Raw genomic sequence first — 27,408 nt, forward strand, 5'->3', positions numbered from 1 at the left:
ACAATAAACTGTATTATATATGAACTAACATAGTTGATGACACGCTTGTAAACTGTGTGAAACTAAACACCCATTAGGTAAATCGAGTGAAGCCGCAGTATTAAGTGAGGGGCTACCCCAAATGTTAATGGCCCCCGCCTATTGAAACACTTGCTAGGTTGTATCAGAACTGTAAATAGCATGCGATAACCTATAAGACAAATAAGAACTCCACAGCCATAGCCATTTAGGACATGCTAAGGAACTGTACGATGCGAATGTTAAATTTTCATATACTATGAGCACAATGCAATGTATCCTATAATTAGTAGTCTATACATATATATATATATATACATATAATAAAACTAGAACTTGAGCCCATGCTGTACATAGAAATATCTAAACCATAAAACTAAGAGTTAGGATTGGTAGCATTTAGCATACATCTCATTCCCCTCATCAGCTGAGCATTCCTGTCCTTGCCATAGAAAATGCTTCACTAACAGTTCAAGTCGTTGTGATTTTTGGATATCTACATACCGAATACCCTAACTAAAAAAAAAAAATTAATAAAAAACGTAATGAGCTAAAGCTAAAGCTAAAAAGTTGAAATATTGAAAATTATGCAGAAGCACAATCATTGAACGAGTGACAAAAAAAAGCTATCGAATTCGAGCAGCCAGATAACCCTATAAATGTATACATATATTCAAACTAGATATATAACCACATATATATAACACTTAGACTTCTTATATTTGAGCTCTGCTTCAAACATCCTAGTCTTTTAATTTCCCGCCCATCGCTTGATTTTGAATATTACATATCAATTTGGGATTTGGGCTTAGAGACCCGCATTTATGTAATATAGCACACCTGGTTTCCGATACTATCAATATCAGTACAAAAACAATTTTTACTGTGCGTAAATTAAACTATCATTAAACTCAGAAATACTTTTATCGACATCTTCTGTACATATGACAAGTCAATAATAAATCGTAAAACAAAATGCTGTAGTTCTTCCAAAAAAAAGAAAGAAAGAAAACTATACTGATAAATAAGGAATACAACTCTACTGTTAATCGATAACTTTCTAAGTATTTGTGTTAACATAAAAACAAGGAAATGATTTGTAAATAAATTTGTTTTTGTTAACTTTCATTTTGTTATGAGAACTCTGACAGCATATCAGCATTGGGTCTATACAAGATCCTAAGTATACCGAAGCTAATTTTTGTATAACTAAAAGAATTAGGAGGCTCTGTATTCCAATTGTCTTTAATATGAAAAAGCGAAAACGATTTAATCGAATTTATAATGTTAAACGCCAGTTAATCGTACATTAATATCAATTAAATTAAATGATTAGCAATTATGCCAAATATAGTTAGTTTATAAATTTTTTGTAAAACCATTTAACAATTAGTTCCCCTCTCTATAAGCAGATATGGATAATAATTAAAATCAAATTATGAATACAAAACAAGGCAACAAACTTAATAACTGGAATGAAGAGGCTTTTAACAGCAGGATCGATGGAGGCTCTTTTTAACAGTATGTTAATAACATAATGTAAACATGTGCTGCTTGAGTTGTGAACGGGACCTGCACAGCGTAAGAATAGGAAGCTAGCAACAGACATAAATCTGCAGCATAATAAATATGTGCGCGTGCGTGTGTGTGTGAGAGAGAGAGAGAGTGAGTGAGTGAGAGCGATGCGATGCAGTTAATGTGCTTATTTTAAAATTTAAATTGGCTTGCGCAATGCGCACTTGAGCTGGCAGAGCCCACAAAATTAAAGGAGAGTTGGAGGTAAAAGCAGACAAGGCTCATATGTCTGTGTGTGTGTGCGTCTGTGTCTGTGTGTGTGTGTGTGTGTGTGTGCATGTGCGTCTGGTGCTAGTTTCCTTTTAATAGAAAGTTTGCATTGCGCTTCTGCCACATGTTTTTTCTTCTATTTTCTCCTTTTGCATAAAGCGCTCAGAGTGTAATTAACAGTTACTTGCAGCAAGAGAAATGCTCGCATTAAGATAAACAACTTAATTATTTTCCTGGGTTGCGCCTGTGTGCGTGAGTGTGTGCGTGAGTGTGTGTGCCTTCGCACTCTGCTGCGGTTGGAGCACGAGATATGCACTTGAGCCAGTTACAGTTGCAGGCAAACTTAACTCCAAGGTGAGCTGTTAATGAAAGCATCAAAGCTTGTTGAGTAATTAAATACATGCACACTTACTTTTGGCAAGTCGGCGTCTGTGTGTGTGTGCCTGAGAGAGCGTGTGTAGGTGTGTTATCAAGTATGCCAATTAGTGAGCAGCTTTCAATTTCCTTATGACTGAGCGCAAATGCATGCAAGCAAAAAAAAAGAAGAAGACTTAGGCACTTTGCGGTGCCTCCAGTACATATAAACAAACGCACACAGTGCACATATGTACATACACATACATACATACGTATGTACATACACAGTCAGCAGCAGGAGAGCAGAATATGCTGCATACATACAGAGCGACAAGAAACGTAGTGCATTTACGTAGACAGGTGTTCAAATGGTAAATATACAAATTTTGTTTAATAATATTTGCCCAATTTAAATTCAATATTTTGCATTTTATTGCGCATATATTTACATATGAAAATATATTTTTGAATTTGTCGCTCATCACACAGACATATCGAAGCACTGAAAAACTGAGCTTGGCACAAAAAAAAACAAATCAAAATCATGTTTGCGCTGCGAAACACGCAAAAAGCAACGTCAATTTTTTTTTTGTTCGACATTAATTAACACTGAATAGCCTTAAACTCCAGGACCCCAAACTTTTTCGATCACTTATTCAAGCATTTATTAACACTGAAATGCTTTAAGCTTCAGCCTCCAGAATTGCAAAACTTCTCAAATAAAAAGTGTGGCAAGGCTACAAGAAATACATTTAACTTGAGATCTTTCCTTTTATTAGCTCTTATCACGCGGCTTCGATATGTTTGGAATAGTTTTTAATGCTGACGGATTCGTCCAGCTCGTGCCACCACCCACGAACTTATCTGCTGTCAGATATTTTTTGAACACTTAATGACATTCGCAATAAAATCCTCCTGAATTATTATGTTATCGGAGCGAGTTCGGGGAACAATAAAACATTTTTATTATCAACTGCGTTCAGTATCTTATATTTCGTGGAAATACTTTCCTGTTTTGCTATTATTAATCAAGTGATGCAGCAGATGTAGATAGTAGTTAATCGAATATCTGTACATTTATTTATATATATTTACGGTTGGTTCTAAAATCATTTGATATTTGTAAAATTATCTAATTGCTAATTGAAATTTCATGCGCTTTCCAACTATAAAACTAATTACGTTTATCGCTCTACAAAAGTTATTCTGCACTTTTGCCCAGAGTTGCATTTTGTGCGCTTCTCCACTTTAGGTTAATCAAAACTTTTCGCACCCAGTGTGCCAGATATACATATATATATAGATGTATATAGGTTTTTGGTAGAGGGCTTCTATTCATTAGAATTTCACACATGGCCCAATTAAATAATTAAGACATGTGAGACATGAGCCGAAAAACACGTTTGTTAACTTTTTTGGCACAACTGGCAATAGTTTTTAATTAAATAACGGGCACAGGAGTTCCCACCTCGAATAAAGTTAAGGCACACTCCATGTGTAGATGTGGGCGTGGCACAGGCTTCTCTCACTAGTTTAAATATGTTTGGAGTGCCGAAAGTTTTTGGTCGTCTCGGGTGCCATTTAGCCGCCCATGTCCAAATAACTGTAAATGTGTGTCAACTGTACTAGAAAGTTGTGAGCCTCCCTCTCGCTGTCGCCCTCTCTTTCTCGCTATACTTTGCTATTTTAAGATCTTATAACTAAAGCTTGTAAGTCGTTTAAAATTAATGTGCCTGGCAGCTGTTCGACCTGCTTGTGAAGTGTTCAACAAGACAACATGGCTACAAGTTGCCGTTAACTGCTTACCGTTAGTTCTATACATGCTTGGGCTGTTGTTTAACACTGTAAAATTTAGGTCGATGGCCGAAATCGTACCGAAAGAATATACGAATATATAGAAATTGACAGCTTTGTAAAAAAAAATTCGCTGAACGTTGCTCAACACCGAAAAAGACACCATAATAAAAAAAAAATAAAAAATCTTGGAAATGTTAATTAATTATCTCTATAACACAATAGCTCGCCTGAATGTATAAAGTAAATAATAATATAAAATATCTTTTAAAAAATTAAATTATTAGACTAATGCAAGCAGCGTTGTTTTGTTAAACAAACCCTGAGCTCATTTCGCCTTATATCGCTTCCATTGCTCCCATTGTGACAGCCCTGTGGCGTTTTTTTTTATCATAAAAAAACATATATAGAAGTATTTATGTGGCGCTTGGGCCTTCAAGTCCAAATGTTTGCAGGCCACTTCAATTGCCAACTATCAACTTACTTATCACCAAAGTTCAAGACGATATCAAACGTTACACAACTTGAATTCGGCGGCAGTCGAAAGTAATTGCAGTTGTGGGTATTAAGTGCTCAACCGGTTGCCGTCACATGAGGCAAATGTTCCAAATTGTTGCATGTTGGCTTGGACTTTGCGTGTTAACCAACACTGCATGCAAATCTACTTTTATCACAGCAATGATAGCATATGATTAATTAGCAGCTAATTAGCGCAAATGATGAGTTGCTGCCAGTTCAGTGGACAGCTGAAAGTCAGAAGGTTCGGTAACGGAAAACAAGCCACACGCAAAGCATTTGCAGAATGTCTTCAAACGCCAACAAATGGGAACTGAGCCTACTGTCGGTCTTCCTCTTGCTGGGCCTGCTCTGTGGTCACACGGTGCAGGCAGATGATGACGGCACGATTCCCGTGGCCTGCAATGTGAGCACCAGCATAGCCCTCGATCTGGAGAAGGTACGTGAATATCAGATGATCTTCAATGATTCATATTCGTAAAGCTACTCAAGTATTTGCTCGTACTTAGTTCTCGGGCATTTGGTGGGAGATTGTACGTCAACCGGTTGGTTCCATGTTCTGCACAAAAATTAACTTTACAGTGTTGAACACAACCGTTGATAATGTGCTGATCGATACAACCTACTCCAATACGTATACCTATCCGTGGGTCAATCAGACCATGAATGCAACACTGACGGTTGCTAATGCCACCGCCTCGCCGGATGGCTACAACTTTACCTACTGGAATCCCCCTGTCTATACGCCCTACACAGTCTTCAAGGTCTTGGCTACTGATTATACGGACTACGCTTTCATTTGCGGCTATACCAATGCCACAGATAACTCGACGGCCTTTGGCATGATTGTCGCCAGAAATCGAACGGTCTCAACGACCCTTTTGGATAAGCTCGAGAGTCAGAGTTCCGCTAATTATGATAACTTCCTCAATGGCAGCATGTCTCTAATCACACAAGACGGCACGTGAGTAGCGTTCGAGCATTTGGCATTTATCACATGTCCTATAAATATATACTATATCTTTTTGTATCTCTGTTCACAGTTGTGAGGGAAATGGTGCTGATCCCTCAACGGCTTTTACGGTATTCTATGCTCTTTTTGCCACGGTTATTTACCTCCTAACCAAATAGTTTTCCAAACAATTTTTGTAAAGCAATATTACTTAGTAGGAATGGGTCTAGCTGTTTACATTGTTGGTAAATACACTTCTAATAAAACCTTAATATAAAAACATTTGAATTATTATAACAAAAGAATTAAAGCAAATTAATAAATGAGTTTAGAAATCGTTTAGATTCATTTAAAATGTCGAATTTATTTTTTTATTTTGTTATGTAACGAATTAATTGCCCGTCTGAATTACCATATTAACAGGCAATGCATTTTATTTGGTTTTCATTTACAAAGGCATTACAAGTAAATGCAATATGTTCTTCCTCAAGAAAAAAAAACTAATAAATAGCTTTTGTAAGAAATGCATTATCTTTAAAAACTTACTTCGAATAATTTTCTTTTTATATAAAATAAATAAGCTCCGAAGACATTTCTATTTAGAAAATATAAATTGTTTCTAGTGTTGCGTAACACGCTATAATACTACCTGATACTGCATATACTAGCTGGCATCTCCCCACCTAGTCTGGTCTAGGTTTTTTGCTACATACTTTAGACATAAACTGCCAACTTTTCCGCCCGTGGGAAACTGAAATCGAACCGTATTATCTTGAACTCCCCGTCCCAGTTCTGCTTTACATAGTTATTAAAAATCAGCTTGAAGTCAATCAAATTTAGAGCCAGAAGTTGGAATCAACATTTTTCGAAATTTGAGTCTCGTGGTGAGAATCTTCAAGTCAAAAAATAAACTTTAGTTCGTACAACCTTTGACCCGCATTTACCATACAAAAAGGGTAAGAATTGAGAAGAGATAAAACACATATTCGATAAATTGCTTGGCAAGCGCTGTTTATCCAATGCTAAAGCGTTAATTAAGTTTATTTTATGTTTTGGCTTATACAATAATTTTTCGCAATTTTCCACATTTGCGAGTAGAATTTCCCGAAAGCCTTTCATTGCATTACAATGAAAATTTCAGATTCCTAGCTGTTGCGGCTTGGGATGTGCGCTGATAACCGATTATTCGGTCATTCAGGACAAATAGTTTTATATACAGAGATATAGCAATATCTGCGAATTGCTAAGCATATCTGTCCGTCTGCCTGGTAATTAGTTCTGTCACGCTGTTCGCAATTTATCAGCTTTGTGCGCTATCTGTGGGTTCTTATTGTAAAATACGATATGTGCTTACTTTTATGACTCACAAAATGATAAGGATATGGCGCAAGTATACTAGCTGCATATATATTCATTATATTCCGGTCCATTTTTCCCACCCGTGGGACCTTTTTCTCCTATCCGCCAAATAACTACCCTTTGACTATAGCTTAATAAAGCCTGACCTACGATAATCTAAGTTGTGCCATTTTTGGACTCTCTCTCTTGATTGACATTTATAAAATCCAATTGTAAATTCGACTCTAACAAAATAAAACCAAGTTGATTAAAGTCATTTGACTGTCGAATTATGTGGCCTTTTCCTGTGGATCGGCGTAGATATGTCGTGCGAAATTATGTCGGAACCTCAAACAGCTTTATATATATGCCAATCTGAACAATCTATGAGAATGAATACAATATGAATACAATAATAATCAGGATTGAGGCAAAAAAAAATTAATCATAAAAGTTAAAACGGATTTTAGTGTACGATGTTCATTGCAAACATTTAACAATAGATTGATAGCATATTATTCTTACATTGATGATAAGGAAATACCTAGAAGAAGGCTATCGCGTGAGTTATTCCCCTTCTTATCAATAAAAGAAACAATTCGATTTGGAGCTGTGCTTTTTTTTCTTTATATAATTGGTAAACATTTTACAAATAAGTTTATTATGCATGTATGTGTAGAATTTATATTATATTTTTTCTGCCAAATGCCTCTCATACATAGTTAAAATATTTAACCGATATGTGAATAGATAGACACAGTATTTCAACTCTGATAAGCACAACTGACCTCTGATTTATAGGAGTAGACCTTATTTTATTTTATTTTTTAACAGCCAATTTACGCACATATAAGCATATGTACTTATACCAATAGGTGTACAAAGACTGTTATTGCTATTTAAATAATTAATTTTAAATGCTTTTGGGGAATTTTGTATCCCATTTTGAAACGTTTGCCTCGTGCAATAGAAGTGATAATGAGCTCTTTGTCTGAAACGTTTTTGTTCCAGGTTTATTGCTTGCTTCAGATTCCTAGGCAATGAGTAAGAAGTGAGTAATTGTGGAGAAAAAATGTTTATATACATCGATGTATCTTAACGAACGCATAGCTAAAACCGTAAGAGCTTAGCTGCCTGAGCGTCGCACTAACATGTGGGGAGTCGCCGGTTCAGCTCACGGAGCAATTGTCAATTTTAACTCTTTTTTATAATTTGTTAATATTCATGTATATGTGAATTAAAGAAATCGATTGCGCACTCGCTAGCAGAGTATATAATTTAACAAGATCTCAAAATATCTTTAAAATCCCAACTATAACACATTCAATGAAAATGTATAAAACCTTTTGCAAGGGAATAAATAAATAAATGGGTAAAATATACGAATAATAAAATAAAATTACACATTGACATATCAGATATATTTTGAAAAGCGGAAATTGTATATCTTTATAAGATAAAACGAATGATATCATAACTGAAGTATAAACAATTTATGAGTAGATAAATTGATGTTCTGCTGATAGAAAATATTCAGCTGATAAGTTCAAAAATACTCTCTTATTTGCTCTAATGCATTAGTCAACGCTGCTATATTTATGGAGCGAATTCACCTGGATGGCACATGTACGCAATTAGAAGCTTAAAAGTTTGACAATTGTGCAAGAAAGGGGGAAATTTTTGATTAACTACAGGTACATGGGCGTGCGTGATAACCTAAGCCAATGCGCTTAGTCATAGCACGAAACACTCGAATTTCTACACTCTTCCAGACTATAGATACTGTGCCAAAATGGATAGCGATAAGAGACGTCAGCCAGAGTCAGACAGTAAGCTGCACCGAAGACTGACTGTGTGTGTGTGTGTGTGCGTGTGTGCGTGTGTGTGGGTGTTGATAAGGCGCAGCACAGATACGTAGTGTGTATCTGATTGCCATAGCTATAAAAGACACCACAGCAAAGGGCGCAGCGACAGTTTTACGAGTCAACCGAACCGAAGCGAACCGAGGCTAGACAACGTGTCGGTCAGGATATTACATCTAAGTGCAGTGATAAGCTAAGAAAGCAGAACCCCCTTAACCCAAACAAAAAAAAGCCAAAACAGTGATCATGTGGAAGTTTGTGATTTTGCTCGTAGCCACTTTGGCCCTGGTCTCTGCCCAAGATACGCCAGCAGCGACTGGGCCACAGAATTGCAGCGCAATCGCCGAGAGCTTGGACTGGAATAATACGGCAGTAAGTGTTGCGGTCTGAGCCCAAGTGGAATAGTTATAACAGCTGCATTCGTGAATTCGCAAATTTTTTAGCTGTTCGGCACCTGGCAGGAGGTGGCCCGCAATCCGATTGGCGATGCGAAAGCCTGCCTGGAGTTCACGGTGGGCCTAAAAGACGACAAAGTCACGCTGAGCATCAATGCCTCGCACTCGAGCTCCGCCACGTCGCTGTTCCAGAACATTGACGAGACGGCCAATGTGACGCTGGTGGCCAACGCCAAGACTGGCTACAACGTCACCTTCTACCAGGGCAGCGCAGCCCAGTCACCCGTGTTCATCAAGCTGCTGCAAATTGTCAACAACACCTACGTCACGGGCTGCGGATATACCAATGCCTCGGATAACAGCACCAGCTACGGATTTATTCTGGGCATTCCCGATAAATACACAGCTGCGGGCATTAAGTTGGTCAACGATGGTGCTTTCCCATTGTACAACAATTTCCTGAACAACACCTATGCCAATATCACACAACAGGGGTAAGTTACCAACAATTCACAATTCTACATAAATTCAGAAACGGATATAAATTCAAATTCTGAAAACTGCCAAATATCTGCACAATTACTATGCTCCAAAATGTATTTCACAACACTCAACGTATAGTGTTGCAAAACTCCATTAGGTGCTGCACAATTCAACTGTTGAGTGTTTTATAGTATAATTAGGAGTATAAGCAATATTTGAATTCGACAAGAAATGAATTTTAATATGAAACAAATTTCTTCTTCTTTTCCTTTCGCAGCTGCACCAGAAACTCGGCCGCCCAGTCGCTGCCCATGATTTCTGGCGTCGTGGCCCTGGCCCTGCTGCTGATCAAGGCGCACTAAAAGGAAAAAACCCAATTGCTAAGCTCGTTAATTCTTTGCTTGCCTCATATTTTACTTTATTAGTCTACTGGTTCGACTTTTATTTAGTTTTTAGTGTTTATTTAAAATTGAAACGGTGTCAGCAAGCAAAAACACACAACTGACGCATCTAGGTAAAAAAAAACAACAATATAATTAGCTAAAAAAATAAAAAACACTTCCAGAGGAAAAAACGATTGTGTGCATTACTTTTTTCGTATTCATTGAACTAACGTCTTTTTTTTACCAGTATTTTTGTTGTTGTTTTTAGCAATTGGCGCTTTAATTTGCTCGCGCCATGTACAAAGCATGTGAGATAAGATAACAAAACTGAGCACAGCACGGTGCAAAGATAACATTAGATAGCCAAACAGGTCACCCACAACAACAGCTCGAACAGCAGAAACAACAACGACAACAACAAACGAAATAGGGGAATCTGCTAGTTCGCAAGTGCGTTGTAAATCAATCATACGCCCCGTGTACGCAGCATTCCATATTGGCGGCGAACCTTATCGACAGACAGCAAAACATTTGATAGCATTGCGACTGATTGATACAACAAATCAGTCAATTCTTAAGATTTTTATTTGTATGTAATGTGTATATTTGTGATACGCAATTAATTAATGCCCGACTCATTATCAATGAGAAACCATAATTGCCGTCATTATTTGGGCAATGGTTGAGCGGGTCGTCGGCTACTCGCTAATCAATATTCCAATCAGAAAATCGAAATTTTCTTATCGTTGCTTGGCTTTACGTTTATGGATCAGGTAGTTACAATCGCAATCAATTTTTAATATAGACTTAATTGACATAATCGTATGAAGACAAGAAATTATCAAATAATAAAAATGGAAAACAAACCCTTGACTTGGATTGATGCATATAAAAAAACCAATTCCAATTTGATGGTTGTCTGTTATCGATTATTTGTGCATACAAAGTCGATGAATCAATATTCAAATTTGAGTAATATGTGAATTAAGATAGCTATTAATAATAATATGAATGAATAATCTATTATTATTTGGTTGCATCATAATCCTCAACTATTTTTGACTGTCAATAATTATTGATAAATTAATTATTTATAATTGATCGCAATGTCAAATTATTGAATTGAACACAAATTCAATATTTGGATCCGTTTAAGTACAAATATAAATTTGTTGAAATGAAATTGAAAATTATCAAAATAGAAAAAGCTAGAAAAACAAAGTGATCTCATTGAAATAGACGACAGAGCTGCCTGGCCATGTGTACCTGTGTGAACTTGGATGCCGAAGTGTTTGCATTTTATCGGTCTCAACCTGTCTGATAACGATAACAAAACAAACTGTCATGTCAAAAGCAAAACCACTCGGAAATCGACTTGGAGGCGGAGTGAAGGAGGCCAAAGACTAGTTCGGGCATTGTTGCAGATAACTTAATACCTATCTGACTTGGCACTTTGTCAAATGTCACAGGTTGGCAGCTCCACTTAATGACAGATTCACACAGTTTCTTCAGGCACTTAATTGTGCTGCGAGTCGGGCAATCTCTGGGCAGTCCGATGGCCAGAGGGACGGGGGAATGCTGAATGAAGCAGCTTTGTTTATATTAGGCAAATACTTGAAATTGCCGTGCCGGATGTGAGCGTATCCTTTGGATACGTTCCATTCTGCTGGCACCGTCTCTCGCTTTTTATGCGCTTATCACTTTTCGCTTAGCTAAGGGTCCGCAAACTGTTGTTGTGGCTGCTGCTGATTTCTTGTTTGCTTATTTGCCTCGATTCAATCAACACACACTCCCGCACTCACCCACACACACACACACACACAGTCGGAGCCATAAAAGTAAACGTAGCTCAACTAAATCACGCAACACTTTCTTGCTTAACATTTACACATATCCAGCTTGGGCAGCCCCTTGAGCTCCTTGCGGCTTCTTGTTCCAGCTCCGGTTGCCCACTTATTCTGTGTACGGTTTCTTTTGTTGCCACTTGACCCGCGGCAAGCCCCAGCTACAACACTTCAAACCCTGCCCAGACTCACCCGCACCCGGCTTGCTTCGTTGCGGTCCTTCGTTTGTTTATGTTTATTTGTTGATACAATTTGGTTACATTGTTTGCTTACAATCTCAATGTTGTTCTTCTTCATGTTCCACCTAGTTGTTCCCGCTGTCTCGTTGCTTTTGCCTCTCTTGCTTTCGGTTTGCACATTGAAATCAAGTTTACAACGATTAAGTAGCTGCTAAAATCTCTGCCAGCCAAAGCCAATAATAACGAAAGCTGAAGAACAAGTTAACTTGTTGTCGATGCTCATCGATTGAGGCTTGCAAATTGACTGGCAATCGGTTTGGTTTGGTTTTGAGTTGAGTTGAAAACAATCTCAATCAACTGAAAAAGTGACAGTTTTCTTACTTCTGAGTTAATCCCAAAAGAAATTGCTTCAAGTTAAATCATTTAAGTTTTAAAATAAATTAAAATCTTGCCAAAAAAGTATTTGATTTCAGATCTACAAAGTTGCTTGCATAAAGTTATGGAAATTGTCTTTGACAACTCTAGACTCTTGACAGAAATGTGACTTTTATTTATCACAATGCTAATTCTCGTCCATAATTTGGTTATCTATATGAAAATAATATGCATTTGAGCTCTCTAATCGGCAGCTACTTAGAATCGAGTGCTGCAGCAGCTCATGAGGCCCTAATTATCTGATTCCGATGAATATTAATGTAAGGGGCAGAGTCATAACAGGCGACTGCGAGTATATGTATCTGTATCTTTATCTCATGCATACTTAGATAGATGCCGGTGTGGTTGCCGCACAACTGTTAATTGAATGTAAATGGCTCCAGCCTGGACTCATTCAATTACCGCACCTGTGGGCCAACAATTTCACACACATCACACTTGTGTGTGTACCTGCACACACACACACACACACGCAGGCACAACACGCATTCAATTTAACAAAATGCGTTGTGCCTCTGCTGGAGATAAAAATCCTGCTTTTGTGTATAGTTGGCAACCCTCAAATCTATGCAAATGCACAGTCAAGTGCTGCAATTTTCATAGCACGATTGCTGTGCGTATCTCAACATAAATTACACACATGCACGCCCTTGCACCCTTACCAACACTGGCATAGTTTCTGGCCTAGAGCTTCAGCTCACAACTTAAGACAAACATCGAGTGCTCGAGAACAAGAATTTTGCAAGATTTCAATTTGTTTGATAACATCGCTACAGATACACACACATACACACACACACCCCTCTACCACCTTTCCTTCACACTCTCTCACATAGCTGCTCTTGTTTGGAGGCACTTGGATGCTGCTTGTGGCAGAACCTCGCAATTCACGTCTAAGCCAATTACCAAGGCAACAATATAGAGTTTTCACTGTCTGCCATTTTCCATATTAAGGCTATGCAGGTTGAATGCCGCTTAAATATTGGATTAATCTTGAAAATAATAATATTTAATAGCTTAACAGATTCTCATGATTTTACATTGCTTCCATCTAAGCAAGCTTTCAAAGCTGATTAAAGTTTTAAGATAGATTAATTGTGTTGTCTAACTAGCTAACTACACACTTCTTGGGCTCTGGGTACATTGATAAGATTTGCAAGCTCACAAGAGATTATATACCCCAAAAATCTGAGTTACAATCTGAAAACACATTAAACCTACTTTGGCTGAAAGCTTAACCATATTTTGCAAGACTTCATATTAAAAGCTTGAAAAGCTTAGCTCCCATTAATTGTATTCAATAAGCTCAAGGCCTACTTGTAAGTTCGTATTTTTAAAACCTTTTTGTAGTAACAGCTGAAACTTAAACTTGCTTAAACTTGCTTAAACTTCTGTCTGCTCTCATAACGGAACTCGAAGTGCCTCTTTCAGCTGGTGTCATCGTGAAATCCTCACACCATCTACGTTGACACACAGATCTCCTGCAATTGGTTGAGTATTGGTTTTGCCTTTGACTCAAATGTCAACGGCAAGCGGTAGTCATGTCCATGCCCATGTGCCCAATGACTATGGCCTGCAGTGCCTACGCCTGGGAAATTAATTAATAGTTTTGTCTGTGAGTGTGTGTGGCTGTGTGAGTGTGTCGATGTATGTGCACATCCGCACAAGCGTAAAACCCAACTCAGAGCATGACTGTGTGTCTATCCGCCCTAGTGTGTGTGAGTGTGTGTGAGTGTGTGTGTTTGTACCTTAAGCATTTTGGCTTTTGGTTTTCTAAGCACTTTGAGTATATTGTAGATATGGGCACGATTGCTATTAGCGTTGATTGGAGAGGAATCTTTGTTTGTCCGGAATCAGAGAAGCTTAGCCGGCTACGTACCTTGTTGCGGTCATCGGCAATGAGCTACGTAGATCTGTGATGATTAGTCGCAAGCATAATTGGCATCAGAAAGGAACTAGTGGCTACTATACGAGCTGTTAAATAAATGAAATATGCATGATTTAATATTTAGGCGGGGTTGCAAGGCCCGACGTTCTGCTTTGATTAATTCATTTCGTTTAAGGTTTAAATTAAATAAAATAAATTGGAATTTCAGCCTTGTTTTTAAGGAAATGCTTAATTTGTGTGGTTTTTTTTTTTGAATACCCAAATCAATGATGAAATTTCATAACATTTTTTAGATACAGTCAAGGAAGCATGAAAACTATTGAAAAATGAGTAAAAGTTTGGTAGCTTGCTTTAAAAAAAAAGGTCTAAGTTATCTGACAATGGGTATATAAGGAGAACTTTGTAAAGGGAGGCGAGTAATCGCCTAGCTATGAAGGCAGCTTCGACTTATAAATTTAAAAATTTCTATACATGCATTTAATTATGATTACAATTAACCGCAAAACTTTAAAGCCGACGTGTCAAACTGTTTAAACGCACACAAACACACACACACGCACACTACGCTCACAACAATTAAAACAATTAATTAAGTTCAAACCCAACCCAAATTTAGGTGTGAGTGAGAAAAGCTAAGCCCAAAGTGAAACCCATTTAAATTGCCAATTACAATTGAAGATAGAAGAGGATGGCATAGAAAGTGCGGCAGAAGGGGCGAAAGGGAGGTGCAAGTGCCTGGCGCAAAGTGCCTTAAATCCAATAGAAAGCCTATCTCTATCTCTCTCTCTCTCTCTCTCCCTCTCTTTTTCTCTCTCGTTCTCACTCTCAGGAAGACGTCATGTGGTGGCTGCGGCATGGCATTATTTCTAACGAGCGACATGATCATAAAAATAAACGCAAATGCAAACACAATGATGGGTGCGAGTGGCTTAGTTTTTATTTTTACACCTGTTTACAAGCACACGGAGCCAAATTTGACTGTGCCAGCACGCACACAATTAAATTTCCGGTAGAGCATTCGACTCCAGGTGTATGTGTGCGCGCGAGGGTGTGTGTAATGCTACCTAAAACACTTTGGTATCCTTGCCAACTTTTTTGTGGATGGCTGACTAAGAGGGCCGCATGTTTGAGCCATTAAAATTACGCCTAACAACTCTCGTAAAAATTTTCGGCTCACGCGGCGTATGAGTATTTTCATCTCGTCGCTGCACGTTTCATTACAAATCCACGGCACGTTTGCCAGCAGCAGCACGAATAAAACACACACATGTACATACACACACACACACACACACACACACAGGAAGAGAAGGTACAATTTTCAATATTTGGCGCACACACACAAGGTGGGCGTGGCAGTTGGCGGAAATAATGCGGCGTCTGTCAAAATTGGCAAAATCGTCGCCGTTTCGTGGCCTTAACTAAAAATCAAAGGCGTCGCCTTTGAGTGGATCTCTGCGTGTGTACGTGTGTGTGCGTGTATGTGTTTGTGTGTTTGTGCATAGGCGTGCTGGGCGTGGCATTTTGTGTACGTGCACCATAATATTTTGTTTGCCTACACGCGGCATGCACGTAATATTTACTTTGCTTTTATTATATGGGCAATTGCCAAACACGTCAATAATAATACAAAAAAAAAGCAAAAAAAAATGAAAATAAAATTTCGTTTTATTTCAAATTTCATTTATTTTTTTAATGTATTTTTATGATCTCGCCAGGTGTGTTCGCCGTGCGAAGCGGTGATAATATTTTAATTATAATCGCTGCTGTTGCAAATAATTTTAATTTCGCATTTGGCACCAAAAAATAACCTGTCTTTAATGGGCGGAGACAAGTCTAGATCTAAAGATCCTATAGAGAACATAAAAGTATTTTATCTTATCTTTAAATATATCGCAAGCAATTCGAATCTTCAATTGATGTAGTAAAGAAAGTCATATAAATTTAAAATATATGTAGATGTATTTATATTTTTTAGAAAATTTCCCCCCCAATATTGAGCAAGGCAAATCAACAAGAATGGGCACACCCATATGCATATATATGGGTGGGGTAAGGTACAACAATCTACATAGAGAAGCGAGTCCAATATTCAATCACACTGGGGCGTATCTTTACGTTTTGGCGAGAGTCAAAAGTGGGGGCAAACTTATCGGGAAAGTGCTTCTTCAGGCAGGTTATTACCGTACCGGTCAAATAATGACGGGATAGCCATTTGCATTCGCAGGGCGGAACACAACTGGGACACTTGGTCTCATGTGCCAACCACCTGCTCTTCGTGATTTTGCCGGTCGGCTTGGCCGTACCCAGGCAATGTAGACGCCAGGGCAGAGCTGTGTCCCGCTCTGTCCAGAAGCAATCGCAGGGCGGCATGCAGTCAGTTTGATGAACAACATCCCACCTAGTTCGCGATGTGACCTGATTGAAACGCTTGACTGGAGGCTTGGGGCACGAGTACAAATTATAACGCGGCACGGCTCCAACAAGCTCCGTGTACTTGCGTTCACGTTCGCGACGCAGCCACAAATCGAGCATATCCCAATGATCCAGGGAAGGAGAACGTTCCCGTATGAGTTGCATGCGTCTGTACAGATCCGAGCGACGAACTGCATCATAGTTGAGGCCCGTCTGCGTGTGCCACAGCAAATAGAGCTCGTTGGGTTTCTCATCCGGCAGCGAAATACTGTGCGAGAATTTCGTCAGCTCAAAGTGAAACAACATGCGAATGTCATAGGTAATGTGCTTAATGTGATCAAAATCCTTGATATTCATTGACGACAACGCATCGGCGTCCAGTAACAACAACTTTCGACCCCATATCAAATTCACACGAAATGTGCGCTGTGTGTTGAGGAATAGAATTGGATCTTAAATTCTTTATGCGTAAAGAACCCTTTATTACATTCAAAACCAACTCTAGATACTCACCATATACTGTGGATAGCCCAGGCGGCAAATCCATAGTCGTATATTCTTATCGTTCCACTCGTAGATCGATGGCAACGGCAGCTTATCGACTACATTAACACATAGCTCGACGAGGGACGCGGGAGTGACTCGGAACTGGATGGGGCATATATCACGATCGTATTTCTGGTGGCGTTCGTATGGAGCAACGGTTCGATACTTAACTGGTGGTACCGTGCATTGTTTTTTGACCCTTTTCCTCTCCTTCACAGTCTTAAGCTTGGTATCCGCTATGCCATACAAATAAGCCATACTGCTTCGTTAATGTAAACACACACTTCCTTATTGCTTCTATAATAGATGTTGAGTCTTTATATGGAAGTTGACTTTTTGATGTGTGTTTGCTGTTTTGAGTCTTTAAGATATAATTTATCTGAACTCAGCGACTGTAAAAGCACGTGATACTACATTTAGTTGTTACTTAAGTTTGCTTTGCATTTGTCAACATTTACTGCTAGTCCGGTCGCCCGTACTTAATAAAAGAAAATTCTTATCATTGCAGTTTTATAATTAAATTCTTAGAATCAGCTCTATAAACCATTTTATTTTAACTTTTTGCATTTCAACCACACTATTTCATTTGAATCCCTTTTATGAAACTGACTTGGATTGCTTATCAGCCTCATAAGAGCTTGAGATAAACCCACAATGCATGACGCATCTGAGCATTTATTGAGGTGCTGAATCACCTGCTCACCTGCTGACAGCTGACGCGTGCACGCTAATCTCAGGCGATCTTCAAACAAAACAAAAAAAATATCAGCAACAAAATGAAATGACAACAGTTCAGGTATTAATTAAACCAACTGAAGAAGATTTTTAATTAGTATTATCTTTCAAGCGGAAAGCAAACACCTGAACACAAAGGCAGAGCGAGAGAGAGAGAGAGAGATCGAGAGTCTATAAAGTGCCTAAATACTTATGTTACACTTAAAAAAATACTTAAAAAATTACTTAAGCAGCCACGATGAAACTGTTAAATAAGGGGTTTCGATATTTTTGAGATTGAAGTGCTCGTGGCCAAAGTTTAACATTATTATACACAGAAAGATAATATTAAACTTGATTAAAAACTAAGATTTATAATCCTAAAAACGAGAAGCTTGATCTGATCTGAAGTCTGAAATGTTATGTGTCTTCGAATATGCTTAATATACGATTTTTCAATTTCCAAGTATGCTTTCAGCAGACAGAAACGTTCCTAAAACAAACATAATAACTCTCAGTCCAAATAAAAGTTTCAGCTTTTTTTTTACCTTGTTTTTTTTTTTGTAAATAGCAATAAATAATATTTTGGAGAGATGTTTATTATATATTTGTAATTTCCTTTATCCGCTTTAAAATAAAGGAATATTATCGTTATAAAAGTCTATTAAAAGCAATTTACTTTTGTTACACGAATTTTTAACTTCAGCAAACTGCTAAACAGATGGACTCACGGAAAGGGCATATAAGTAGAAACTTTTGATGAAATTAGTAGAGGCGAAAATATTTTGACATTTAAATATATTTTGTCTGGCATAGTCTGAGGTCAGGCTAACTGCTCAACCGTGGACTGTAGACTATCCAATTCCGAAGCTCTGTCTACTTTCCGTCTGTTCGTCCGTTCGTCTGTTCGTCTGTTTGTTTGTTTGTGGACTAATGGACTAATGTCAGCAGCTGGCAGGACATTCGCTCAAAGCGTGCAGCTTCCTCTTAAAAGTGTTATGCGAGTCAGGTGCGTTGTGAATTTTGCTGCAACAGTCATTATAATAATGCCACAACGAAGTGTGCCTGGAAATAGTAATCAGCTAGAACATCAAGTCTACCTCCCCCTCTCGCTCTCCCCCTCTCACTCTCTCTCTCTCACTCTCACCTTTTCTCCTTGTCTCGAGCAGTGCTGTTTGGTCGCGGCGTGGGCTGTTGCTGATGTCGAGCACTTAAAATTGCATTTAAATATGGCTGTGGCACACACATAAAGACATCGTTAAATGTGCAATCGTGCGTTGTGGCAGTTGCAATAATCGGCTGAAATAATAACTTTAAGTGCATCATTTTGTAAAGTTTTCCTTAAGCCCAGCTGCTGTTGCTCAGTGTGAAAAGTACGTGCGAAAATGTTGCAGTTCTGTATTTGCAAAGCAATTTTGAAAATTGCATTTAAAGAACTGACACTAAATTGGATTTTGATCTTACAAGCTTGTCTATAATATAATATGGTCACAATTTAACAAGTATGGATGCTAGCATACAAACAAACGACTATGAGATACCCTATACGAAATGGGAGAGTATACGCATATATACAGTTATATGTTATATGTCATGCATTTAAAATTGTTAGAAGCCACATACTAAGCTTCTAAAGTTTAGTTCTCAAAGTTTTTGATAAGGTCGCATTTAGCAGGACAACTTATTGTTAGTATTTATGCCAAAAAAGTAACTACAATCAATTGACATATAGAGGAATGTATATATATAAGTATATGTATTCGTATCAAGAAATCCTCCATGATAAATAGAGCCTCGAACAAGCGAATGCTGTATAAGCCTTTACAAACATATATATATATATATATATGTATATATATAGAAAATAATACACGTTACGCATACGCCTGGGAGTACGCCAAATCTCAAAATTATAATTGTTACAGCCGCATTTTGTGCAACTGGAACGCTTGGAGCTAATTTGTGGTGATTTGCATTTCGATTTAATTGATTTTGTGCAAACTCGCAACAACTTGCGCGAAATACAATTTGCGTATCATTTTACATTTACATTTGCATTTGCCCATCAGCAAATCCATAACTTTATAGTCGGCATTTGCATTGTTGCTGCTACTGTTGCTGCTATGCAACGCGTTCAGTGGAAATAGCTTGCACTTTTTTTTTTAAGCAATTGAAATATTACGGATGGATTGGTATTGATTGAAAATTAACTAATTTATAAATGACATGACACGTACTGCAAATGCAAATGAAATACAATAAATCTTTTTTCAAAATCCCAAGCGTGCATTTTGTAATTAAGGCAGAGATTTTTAGGGATTTGGTAAAGGAACGGGGCTGACAAATATTTTACACCGCAACACAAAAGCGACAAATTTGATTTTATATTGCAATTGAACAGCTTAGCACGGTGTAGTATTTGTGTAAATAGAATTAGAGTTATATTTATACTTAAACGCGTTTCAGTGCACGGTAAATATATATTCCATTCCGAACAATGTGAGGTTAGCTCTGACATAAATTAAAAAATAAGTAATATAGGATAATTATAATTTGCAAATCTGCATTATGAAGGCTCGTTGTACGGGCTACTAAAAGAAAATGTGCATCTATTGAAAACGGAAAGTATTTAGAAAATACCCATGTATATTTCTGCACACGGTGGATTTTGAACAAGAATCATATGCTCATCTTTCTTAAAAGAACTCTACCAGCCATTTATATATAGATTAATTATATTAAATGAGCAATTGGTTATATTATCCTTGAACTCAATAATCAGCCATAGAAAGCAACAGAAAAGCTCTTTGATACCTAGGTATTTGTCATGCTTGGCATATGGAAATTTATTTCAAATTTAATTTATTTTCACTTTCAATTGACTCTTCCCTTTGCAAATTGATTCATGCTTCATGCAACCTTGTAGCATTTAAATTAATATTTAACTTCTCCGAGCTGTCGGCAGTGCCAAACTTTACACTTAACATACAAATTACAAAAATAAAAAACCCACAGCAAATATAACAAAAATATGTTCAAGTCAATCAAAACTTTGTAACTTTAATTTGCATTAAAATTAACACAACAAATTTATTTGGCTTCCACATGCCGGAAATTTGCCATGTCCCATTTATATAATATTTGTTTTCTGTTTTTTTTCTTGTTGTTAATTTTTAATTTTTTTGTTGGCAAGCAAACTCGGCACCAAGCAGCAGCCGTCACTTGCAGTCAAACTTTTTGGGCACGAAAAAAAAAAAAAAATAATAAAATAAAAGCACATTTGCATAACAGAAAATATAGACACGCAGGAAGAACGTTAACATTAAATGAAAAAGCACGCAATATAAATATTAATCATACGCCATGTGTAACAGCAATTAGATTGAAGTCATGTTTTTGCCAACACATGTGTAGAAAAGTTAGTCCAAAAGTTGTCCCAACAATTGCTTCAAAATAATTGTAGGCTGGCAGGGAAATGCGCTTTTCATGAGGCTGCCTAAATAATTCACAAATAATAACAAAATTTTAAAAACAAAACACAATAAAAAGTTTCATTTAAGTGAATGACAAATAGTATGCTTGATATCGGGCAATTTATTAAAGAGCTTGCTACTGAAGCAAAATTCTAGTTATTTATTTAAGAATTAGAATAAACTGCAGATATAAAATGCCTTTGCTTATAGACTCAAGTTACTGATTCATGAATCCCAAACGGCACATGCTTATTTTGATAGTTATTCGATAATTGAGAAAACGACTATTTATTTTGGAGACTCGAACAGAGGCTCCAAAACGATGTCCCATAGAGCGCAATCTGGTACCAAAGTGTCAGCTTGGATCCAACATTGAATCAAACAGTTTGGAGCAAAGCCCCCTGGCACGACTAGCCACGGGTTCACACAGCATTTAGCATCTGTATTATGAAATTATGCGATCAACTTACAAAGAGCGCAACAGGTGCGAGGGCCGTCAAAGATGTTGAGAGATATGGTTGATATAATCTTGCCATATATGTATCTGTATCTATTTATGTATTTGCAGCTATATCGGTAAGAGTATCCGCGAAAGTATCTGTATCTAAATCTATATTTTTTTTTGTTGAACCGTATCCGCATCTATTTGTATAAAAATATACATATCTGTATTTGTAACTGACTTTGACTATCTCTATTTGTCAGCCGCATATGTATTTATGCCTATGTCTATATTTATATCTGTATCTGTATCTGCATCTGAATTTGCTGAATACACAGCTCACAATTGAGCTATGAGAGACGCTCTGATACTTAAGGCAAACAACGCCGACTCAAATTGTGATGTTGATCCCCGAACTGGCATCTGCGATCTGCGAGGTGCTATCTGCGACTATGTTATAAGCGCTCATCAGTGACTGGCGCGCTGTTTTGGGCTTCATTATCAAATCGCGACTCACTGGAAACAGACCTCGACTCATAGTCACATAGACTAGTCATGTACCCGCAACTGGAAGTGGACCCTGAGCTGACGGAGCGGGCGACTAAGGTGCGTCTTCTGGCCGGGCACCGCGATACAAAAGATGGATCAGGTGCCGCCAGCGATGACAAGGTGTCCAAGAAGGCACCGCCACCATCCAGCAAATGGAGGCGCGCTCTATTGCGTCATGTGCCCGTGCTTAAATGGCTGCCCGCCTACAATATGGAATGGGGCATTGATGATTTCATAGCTGGCATCACGCTGGGCCTCACCATCATACCCGAGAGCATTGCCTGCGCCCTGCTTGCGGGTCTGCCCGCTCGCTATGGCCTGTGCTCGGCTTTCATAGGGCCCCTCATCTATTTGATATTCGGCTCCATTGACAAGGTCATCATTGGTCCCACCAGTCTTGTGGCACTGGTCAGCGTACAATTCACCGTGGGACGGCCCGTAGAGTTTGCATTTCTGCTCACCTTCTTGAGTGGCATTGTCCAGATCATTATGGGCTCTCTGCGCATGGGTGAGTACCAATGGCTACAAAGCAAATAGTTAATAAACGTGATGCATGGTGAGCCAATCACCTGCACCTACACCTCAGCCGAACTGCAGGTAAGAGCTTGAGCAGTTTTACCTGCTGCAGTGAGGCTTTCTTTGACAATATGTGTCGCACTTAAACCAAAACAGGGACTTGGTAAATGTTGAACAATTGTGAAAATCAGTTGTTAAAACTTTCTGTTCACCACCAAAAACGGCATCAAACATATTCCCAAATATCGTTGGGAATAATTCTTTAAAACGTGTCTCATACTCATCGGCAAATCTATCCGAAGGGAATTAAATTTTCTTCCACGGCTTAAAGCTCAGTTTTCGGGCTTTATATAATTGAATCTGTATCTTGATGTATACCTTAGAAGGCATACCGTGAGAAATGACACGTTTCTCAGACTCTCTACTGGTATCCGGTAACAGTTTGGGCGTCTTACTGTCATTGTCAATTGATTTAAATAAAATGTTTAATAAACTGGTTTTTTGTTCGAGTGACACACATAACTGGAGGAGAATAAAGCGAGTAGAGCTCTTGCTCAGATTTCTGTATAATCTATATCACTAGCTAGATATATAAATACTAAGCACAAGTAAGTGCAATATGTGTTTGGCCTCTCACAAGCTCGTGTCAATTATATATAACATCTTCATTGGCTTCACTCACCCTGAACTTGGGTGTGCTATGCTGATTAGAGAAACGAGCCACTTTGGTTCTCGTGCCATATCCAATTTGAGGCATGCAAATAAATGGGCATGCAGTCGGATTGAGAGACATTGTCAAATGTTCATTGATTGATCAACAATTAGCAGGTGGGTTAATTAGTGCCGGCACTACGAATCGAAAGATCTGTTTCAATTATAGCAGGGTTGTTAATTTAGTAATTATGATGATAATCGACTTAATTAGCACTTAATTAACAGGTCTCTGTCGGTCCCCTCCGAGCAACTAATTCCGGCTTCTCCAGCCAAACTATTCACCCAATAATTTTGATTGCAGGCTTCGTCTTTGAGTTTATATCTATGCCGGTGATCAAAGCCTTCTCCTCGGCCACAGCGGTACTTGTTATTGAATCCCAGATCAAGGTGCTGCTGGGCATCAAGTACTTAGTGCCGGGCCTCATCAGCTCGGTGAGCACCCTGAGCTCTCGCATCCGTGAGGCCAACATGGGCGATCTGATCATGGGCTCGTGTGCCATTATTTTTCTGCTGCTGCTAGAGGTGAGTGCATGCATATCTAGAGAATAAATATGTATATCTGTCCCCTTAGCTGCTTGAGCGCGTTGCACGCAGTGAGAAACGTGGCAAAGCTTTGCGGATCTGTTGTCGCTATTTATCCACTTCGAGGAATACGCTTATTGTGCTCATCGGTGGCATTGTCTCCTACATTTGGCTGGGCTACAGTGAGAAGTTGCCCTATGCCCTCAGCCAGAATGCGCTCTCCAGTTTACCCGACTTTGCGGTGCCCAGCTTGACTATTGTTACGCCGGAAGGAAGCTACAGCTTCTGGCAGGTCCTCAGTGAACTCAGCGTGGGCATCGTTGTCATCCCCATTGTGGGCATACTCACAAATATATCTATTGGAAAACTGAGTGAGTACCAAATTGGATGTAACTAGAAACTAGTTTTCTTTATCTCTGGCTTTTTATACCCTAAACCCATAAAAAACGGGTAAAAAGGGTATAATGTATTTGTGCAAATGTATGTAACAGCCAGAAGGAAGCATCTCCGACCCCGTAAAGTATATATATTCTTGACCAGCATCAATAGCCGAGTCGATCTAGCCATGTCCGTCTGTCTGTCCGTCCGTCCGTATGTATGAGCGCATGGATCTCAGAACATAGGTCCTCCTAGTGCCCACGCAATACGAGTTTGTTTCCGATAGCCGATAGCTCGCCCCGTTTCCAAGTTTTTGAGCAAATCTCGTAAGTTATAAGAGCTAGAGTCACCAAACTTGAGATGTACCTTCTTGAATAGTATATATATATATATAGAGTATTATAGTTATCGCCACCTTCCCGCTTACCACCCCATAGCTATAAATTTAAGGCACAATTTTAATGCAATTGACTTTTTGAGAATATACAAATTCTATAGCATAATAAGATGTACTGTTGAAAATTTCAGCAAGATCGGTTAAGAAACATAGAAGTTATTAACGAAAATGTGTTTTGGCTTGCCTCGTGCTTGCAGCAGCTAGCGCAAATTGCAAGAATTTACGCATGCACTTCTTTATTGAATTGTATCAACAGCATTGCAATTGCGATTGAATTGTATTCTGTGGGGTGTTGTTATATGCTGCTATTTAAATTGTTTTTTTTTCTTTAGAAAATTAATGTTCGGTGTGCCTATTGAGTAGAGGCAATGGCAAATAGTAAGGTATGTTACGGGTTCAAGTCTTATTGAGCCAACGTTTTTTTTAAATTTTTTTTTATTATTGCTAAAGCAAATGAAGAGGGTGCAGAGTATCCCCTAGTCGAAAACTCCCGACTAGAGCCTCTTACTTGTTTAGATTAAATTCACTAACTGGTGCATTTTGTACAGCACCCAAGGGTCTGGTGGATACGAATCATGAGCTGCTCACCGTCGGACTGTGCAACATGTTCGGGTCCTGTGTGCAGGCCATGCCCTCGTCGGGCGCCTTTACGTGCTATGCGATCAGCACGGCTTGTGGCCTGAAGACGCCCATGGCCAACTTGTATCTGGGTAGGTGCAGCTGCAAGTAATACGCTGACTCCGAAATCTATATCGAGTTCACTTTCAGGCATCATTGTGCTGCTGGCACTGGGCTATCTGAGTCCGTACTTCAACTACATACCGGAAGCGACGCTGGCGGCCATTTTGATTTGCTCGATCTTCACGCTGTTGGACTTCAGACTTCCGCTGCGCCTATGGCGCGAGTCGAAGCGCGACCTCGGCATTTGGCTGCTGTGCTTTTGTGTGTGCGTGCTCTTTGGCGTGGAGGTGGGTCTGCTTGTGAGCATCGTGGTGACGGCGCTCCATCTGCTGTTTCTGTGGGCACGGCCGGAGATACTGGTGAAGATAGAGGAGCTGGATGGGATGCAGTATATTTCGGTAGTGCCCGGCAACGGCATCTACTTTCCGGCCATCAATCATCTGAGGAGTCTTGTGCTGAAAGCCTGCACCCAAGCCGACTTCAAGATCACGGTGGTCATAGATGGCCACAAGATAACGGGACTGGACTACACAGCGGCACAGGGTATATCGAAGCTGTCGAGTGATTTGTGCCGGCAATCGGATGCCTCCAGTTCGATTCTTTTAGTTCTCTACAGATTTCCAGCGCATTTGCAGCATCTCATCGATCTGACCGACAATTTGGTCTTCTGCGAGAATGAGGCCAAGGTCAGGGAGTTCCTCACGCAGGAATCCCTGCGCAATGGCCACATCAATCTGAAGGAGCACATACGTGCCTCCATAGATCTGGGGTATAAGATTGATATCGAGTAGTTGAACATATTGAATTATAGCACTAGGTCTCTAGATATTATTTATTTAAATGTGCTTTCCTTTTCGTTCTGGCTTAGTCCTGGATTCAGCTATTGAATCCCAAAAATATATCTCCTATAAATATCTAAAATATTGTCGCTTTCTGTCCAAAACGGAAGCCCGGAAACCGACATAAAAGTGAAAAAGTGGAGCAAATGCGCTGATGGCAGCAATTTATAAAAGCCACACTGACCTCTGCCACTCATTTGCAGCCAGCCACACACAATCACACACACATTCACACACAAAGCGCTTGCTGGGACGGTGGCCTGCTTTAGGGGGAGGCGTGCCACTGGCGGCGCCGTCAATGATTGCCAAGCTAATGGATTTCTGTTTACTTTTTCACTTAGAACGCCGAACAGCGTGCGCAACAAAAAAACAAAAACCAAAAAAATGGACAAAAAAATTGTGAAAAATAGCGCAAAGAAATTAGAGAAAAGCGAAAGCGCAACGCAAACTCAACGCTCGAATCACCTCCTGAGTATTTGAAAAGCAGAAAAGCACAAAATCAGTAAAACTGAGGAAAAAACTGCAAGGAATTATACTAAAATGCTCGCGTAAATTGGATAAAACTAAGAAAAACACAGCAAAAGAAAATACGAGCTATATGGCAAGTAAGCGCAAGAGACAGAGAGAGTGGGTGCGGGAGGGAAGGGGGAGGGCAAAAAGAGAAGAAGCTTGAGAGGCGAAACTAACGAACCTTAAATGCTCTGAACAGATAAGAATTTTCATTGGACGCCCTGCTCGGGGGTAATATCATTATAACAGTTTTTCAAGCAACAATATTTTAATATAGAAATAATCTTTTTAAAATATTTGTAATTATTAATATAAAATAGTATTATATAATTTAGAAGACTAATAATAATAAAGGAAGTAAATTTTTTGACATTTTATGGTAAAGATTAAAAAAACTAACGATTGTTAAAATAAAGCACTTCTCTTTTTGCTAAGAAAGAAATATATTTCTCATTGGCCAAAGGTCAAACTGCATGGCAAACA

The 27,408-nt window shown here is 38.8% G+C and overlaps 4 protein-coding genes across 4 annotated transcripts; 3 read left to right on the top strand and 1 right to left on the bottom strand.

The window, feature by feature from the left end:
* The first annotated feature begins 4,698 nt into the window (after positions 1-4,698).
* On the top strand, positions 4,699-5,746 carry LOC135435140 (uncharacterized). Its single transcript, XM_064692041.1, has 3 exons — positions 4,699-4,909; positions 4,980-5,434; positions 5,514-5,746. The coding sequence occupies exons 1-3, from the start codon at positions 4,757-4,759 to the stop codon at positions 5,599-5,601; spliced, it is 696 nt and encodes a 231-aa protein (XP_064548111.1). The 5' UTR covers positions 4,699-4,756; the 3' UTR covers positions 5,602-5,746.
* Positions 5,747-8,725: 2,979 nt separating this feature from the next.
* Positions 8,726-10,074, top strand: LOC135436923 (uncharacterized). Its single transcript, XM_064694699.1, has 3 exons — positions 8,726-8,994; positions 9,066-9,511; positions 9,778-10,074. Exons 1-3 carry the CDS (start codon positions 8,869-8,871, stop codon positions 9,860-9,862), a joined length of 657 nt encoding a protein of 218 aa, XP_064550769.1. The 5' UTR covers positions 8,726-8,868; the 3' UTR covers positions 9,863-10,074.
* A 6,098-nt stretch (positions 10,075-16,172) lies between these two features.
* On the bottom strand, positions 16,173-17,567 carry LOC135434833 (uncharacterized). The gene is made up of 2 exons (XM_064691557.1): positions 17,158-17,567; positions 16,173-17,070 (listed from the first exon to the last, which is right to left on the bottom strand). The coding sequence occupies exons 1-2, from the start codon at positions 17,446-17,448 to the stop codon at positions 16,297-16,299; spliced, it is 1,065 nt and encodes a 354-aa protein (XP_064547627.1). The 5' UTR covers positions 17,449-17,567; the 3' UTR covers positions 16,173-16,296.
* A 4,732-nt stretch (positions 17,568-22,299) lies between these two features.
* On the top strand, positions 22,300-27,287 carry LOC135436960 (sodium-independent sulfate anion transporter). The gene is made up of 5 exons (XM_064694743.1): positions 22,300-22,876; positions 23,900-24,120; positions 24,170-24,491; positions 25,444-25,605; positions 25,664-27,287. Exons 1-5 carry the CDS (start codon positions 22,375-22,377, stop codon positions 26,365-26,367), a joined length of 1,911 nt encoding a protein of 636 aa, XP_064550813.1. The 5' UTR covers positions 22,300-22,374; the 3' UTR covers positions 26,368-27,287.
* Positions 27,288-27,408: the final 121 nt, after the last annotated feature.

This window comes from Drosophila montana, unplaced genomic scaffold (genome assembly GCF_035044405.1).
Source record: "Drosophila montana isolate Dmon_TW-CO22-7 unplaced genomic scaffold, ASM3504440v1 contig_1505_1, whole genome shotgun sequence".
Lineage (NCBI taxonomy): Eukaryota > Metazoa > Arthropoda > Insecta > Diptera > Drosophilidae > Drosophila > Drosophila montana.

Excerpts from the sequence above, each read along its gene's own strand:
- LOC135436960 (XM_064694743.1), top strand. The coding sequence starts at position 22,375 with ATGTACCCGCAACTGGAAGTGGACCCTGAGCTGACGGAGCGGGCGACT. Across the intron at positions 22,877-23,899 it reads TATGGGCTCTCTGCGCATGG|GCTTCGTCTTTGAGTTTATA; the intron begins GTGAGTACCAAT and ends TTTTGATTGCAG. Across the intron at positions 24,121-24,169 it reads TTTTTCTGCTGCTGCTAGAG|CTGCTTGAGCGCGTTGCACG; the intron begins GTGAGTGCATGC and ends CTGTCCCCTTAG.
- LOC135434833 (XM_064691557.1), bottom strand. The coding sequence starts at position 17,448 with ATGGCTTATTTGTATGGCATAGCGGATACCAAGCTTAAGACTGTGAAG. Across the intron at positions 17,071-17,157 it reads TGGGCTATCCACAGTATATG|CGCACATTTCGTGTGAATTT; the intron begins GTGAGTATCTAG and ends CTCAACACACAG.
- LOC135436923 (XM_064694699.1), top strand. The coding sequence starts at position 8,869 with ATGTGGAAGTTTGTGATTTTGCTCGTAGCCACTTTGGCCCTGGTCTCT. Across the intron at positions 8,995-9,065 it reads TGGACTGGAATAATACGGCA|CTGTTCGGCACCTGGCAGGA; the intron begins GTAAGTGTTGCG and ends CAAATTTTTTAG. Across the intron at positions 9,512-9,777 it reads GCCAATATCACACAACAGGG|CTGCACCAGAAACTCGGCCG; the intron begins GTAAGTTACCAA and ends TTCCTTTCGCAG.
- LOC135435140 (XM_064692041.1), top strand. The coding sequence starts at position 4,757 with ATGTCTTCAAACGCCAACAAATGGGAACTGAGCCTACTGTCGGTCTTC. Across the intron at positions 4,910-4,979 it reads TAGCCCTCGATCTGGAGAAG|TTCTCGGGCATTTGGTGGGA; the intron begins GTACGTGAATAT and ends GCTCGTACTTAG. Across the intron at positions 5,435-5,513 it reads CTAATCACACAAGACGGCAC|TTGTGAGGGAAATGGTGCTG; the intron begins GTGAGTAGCGTT and ends CTCTGTTCACAG.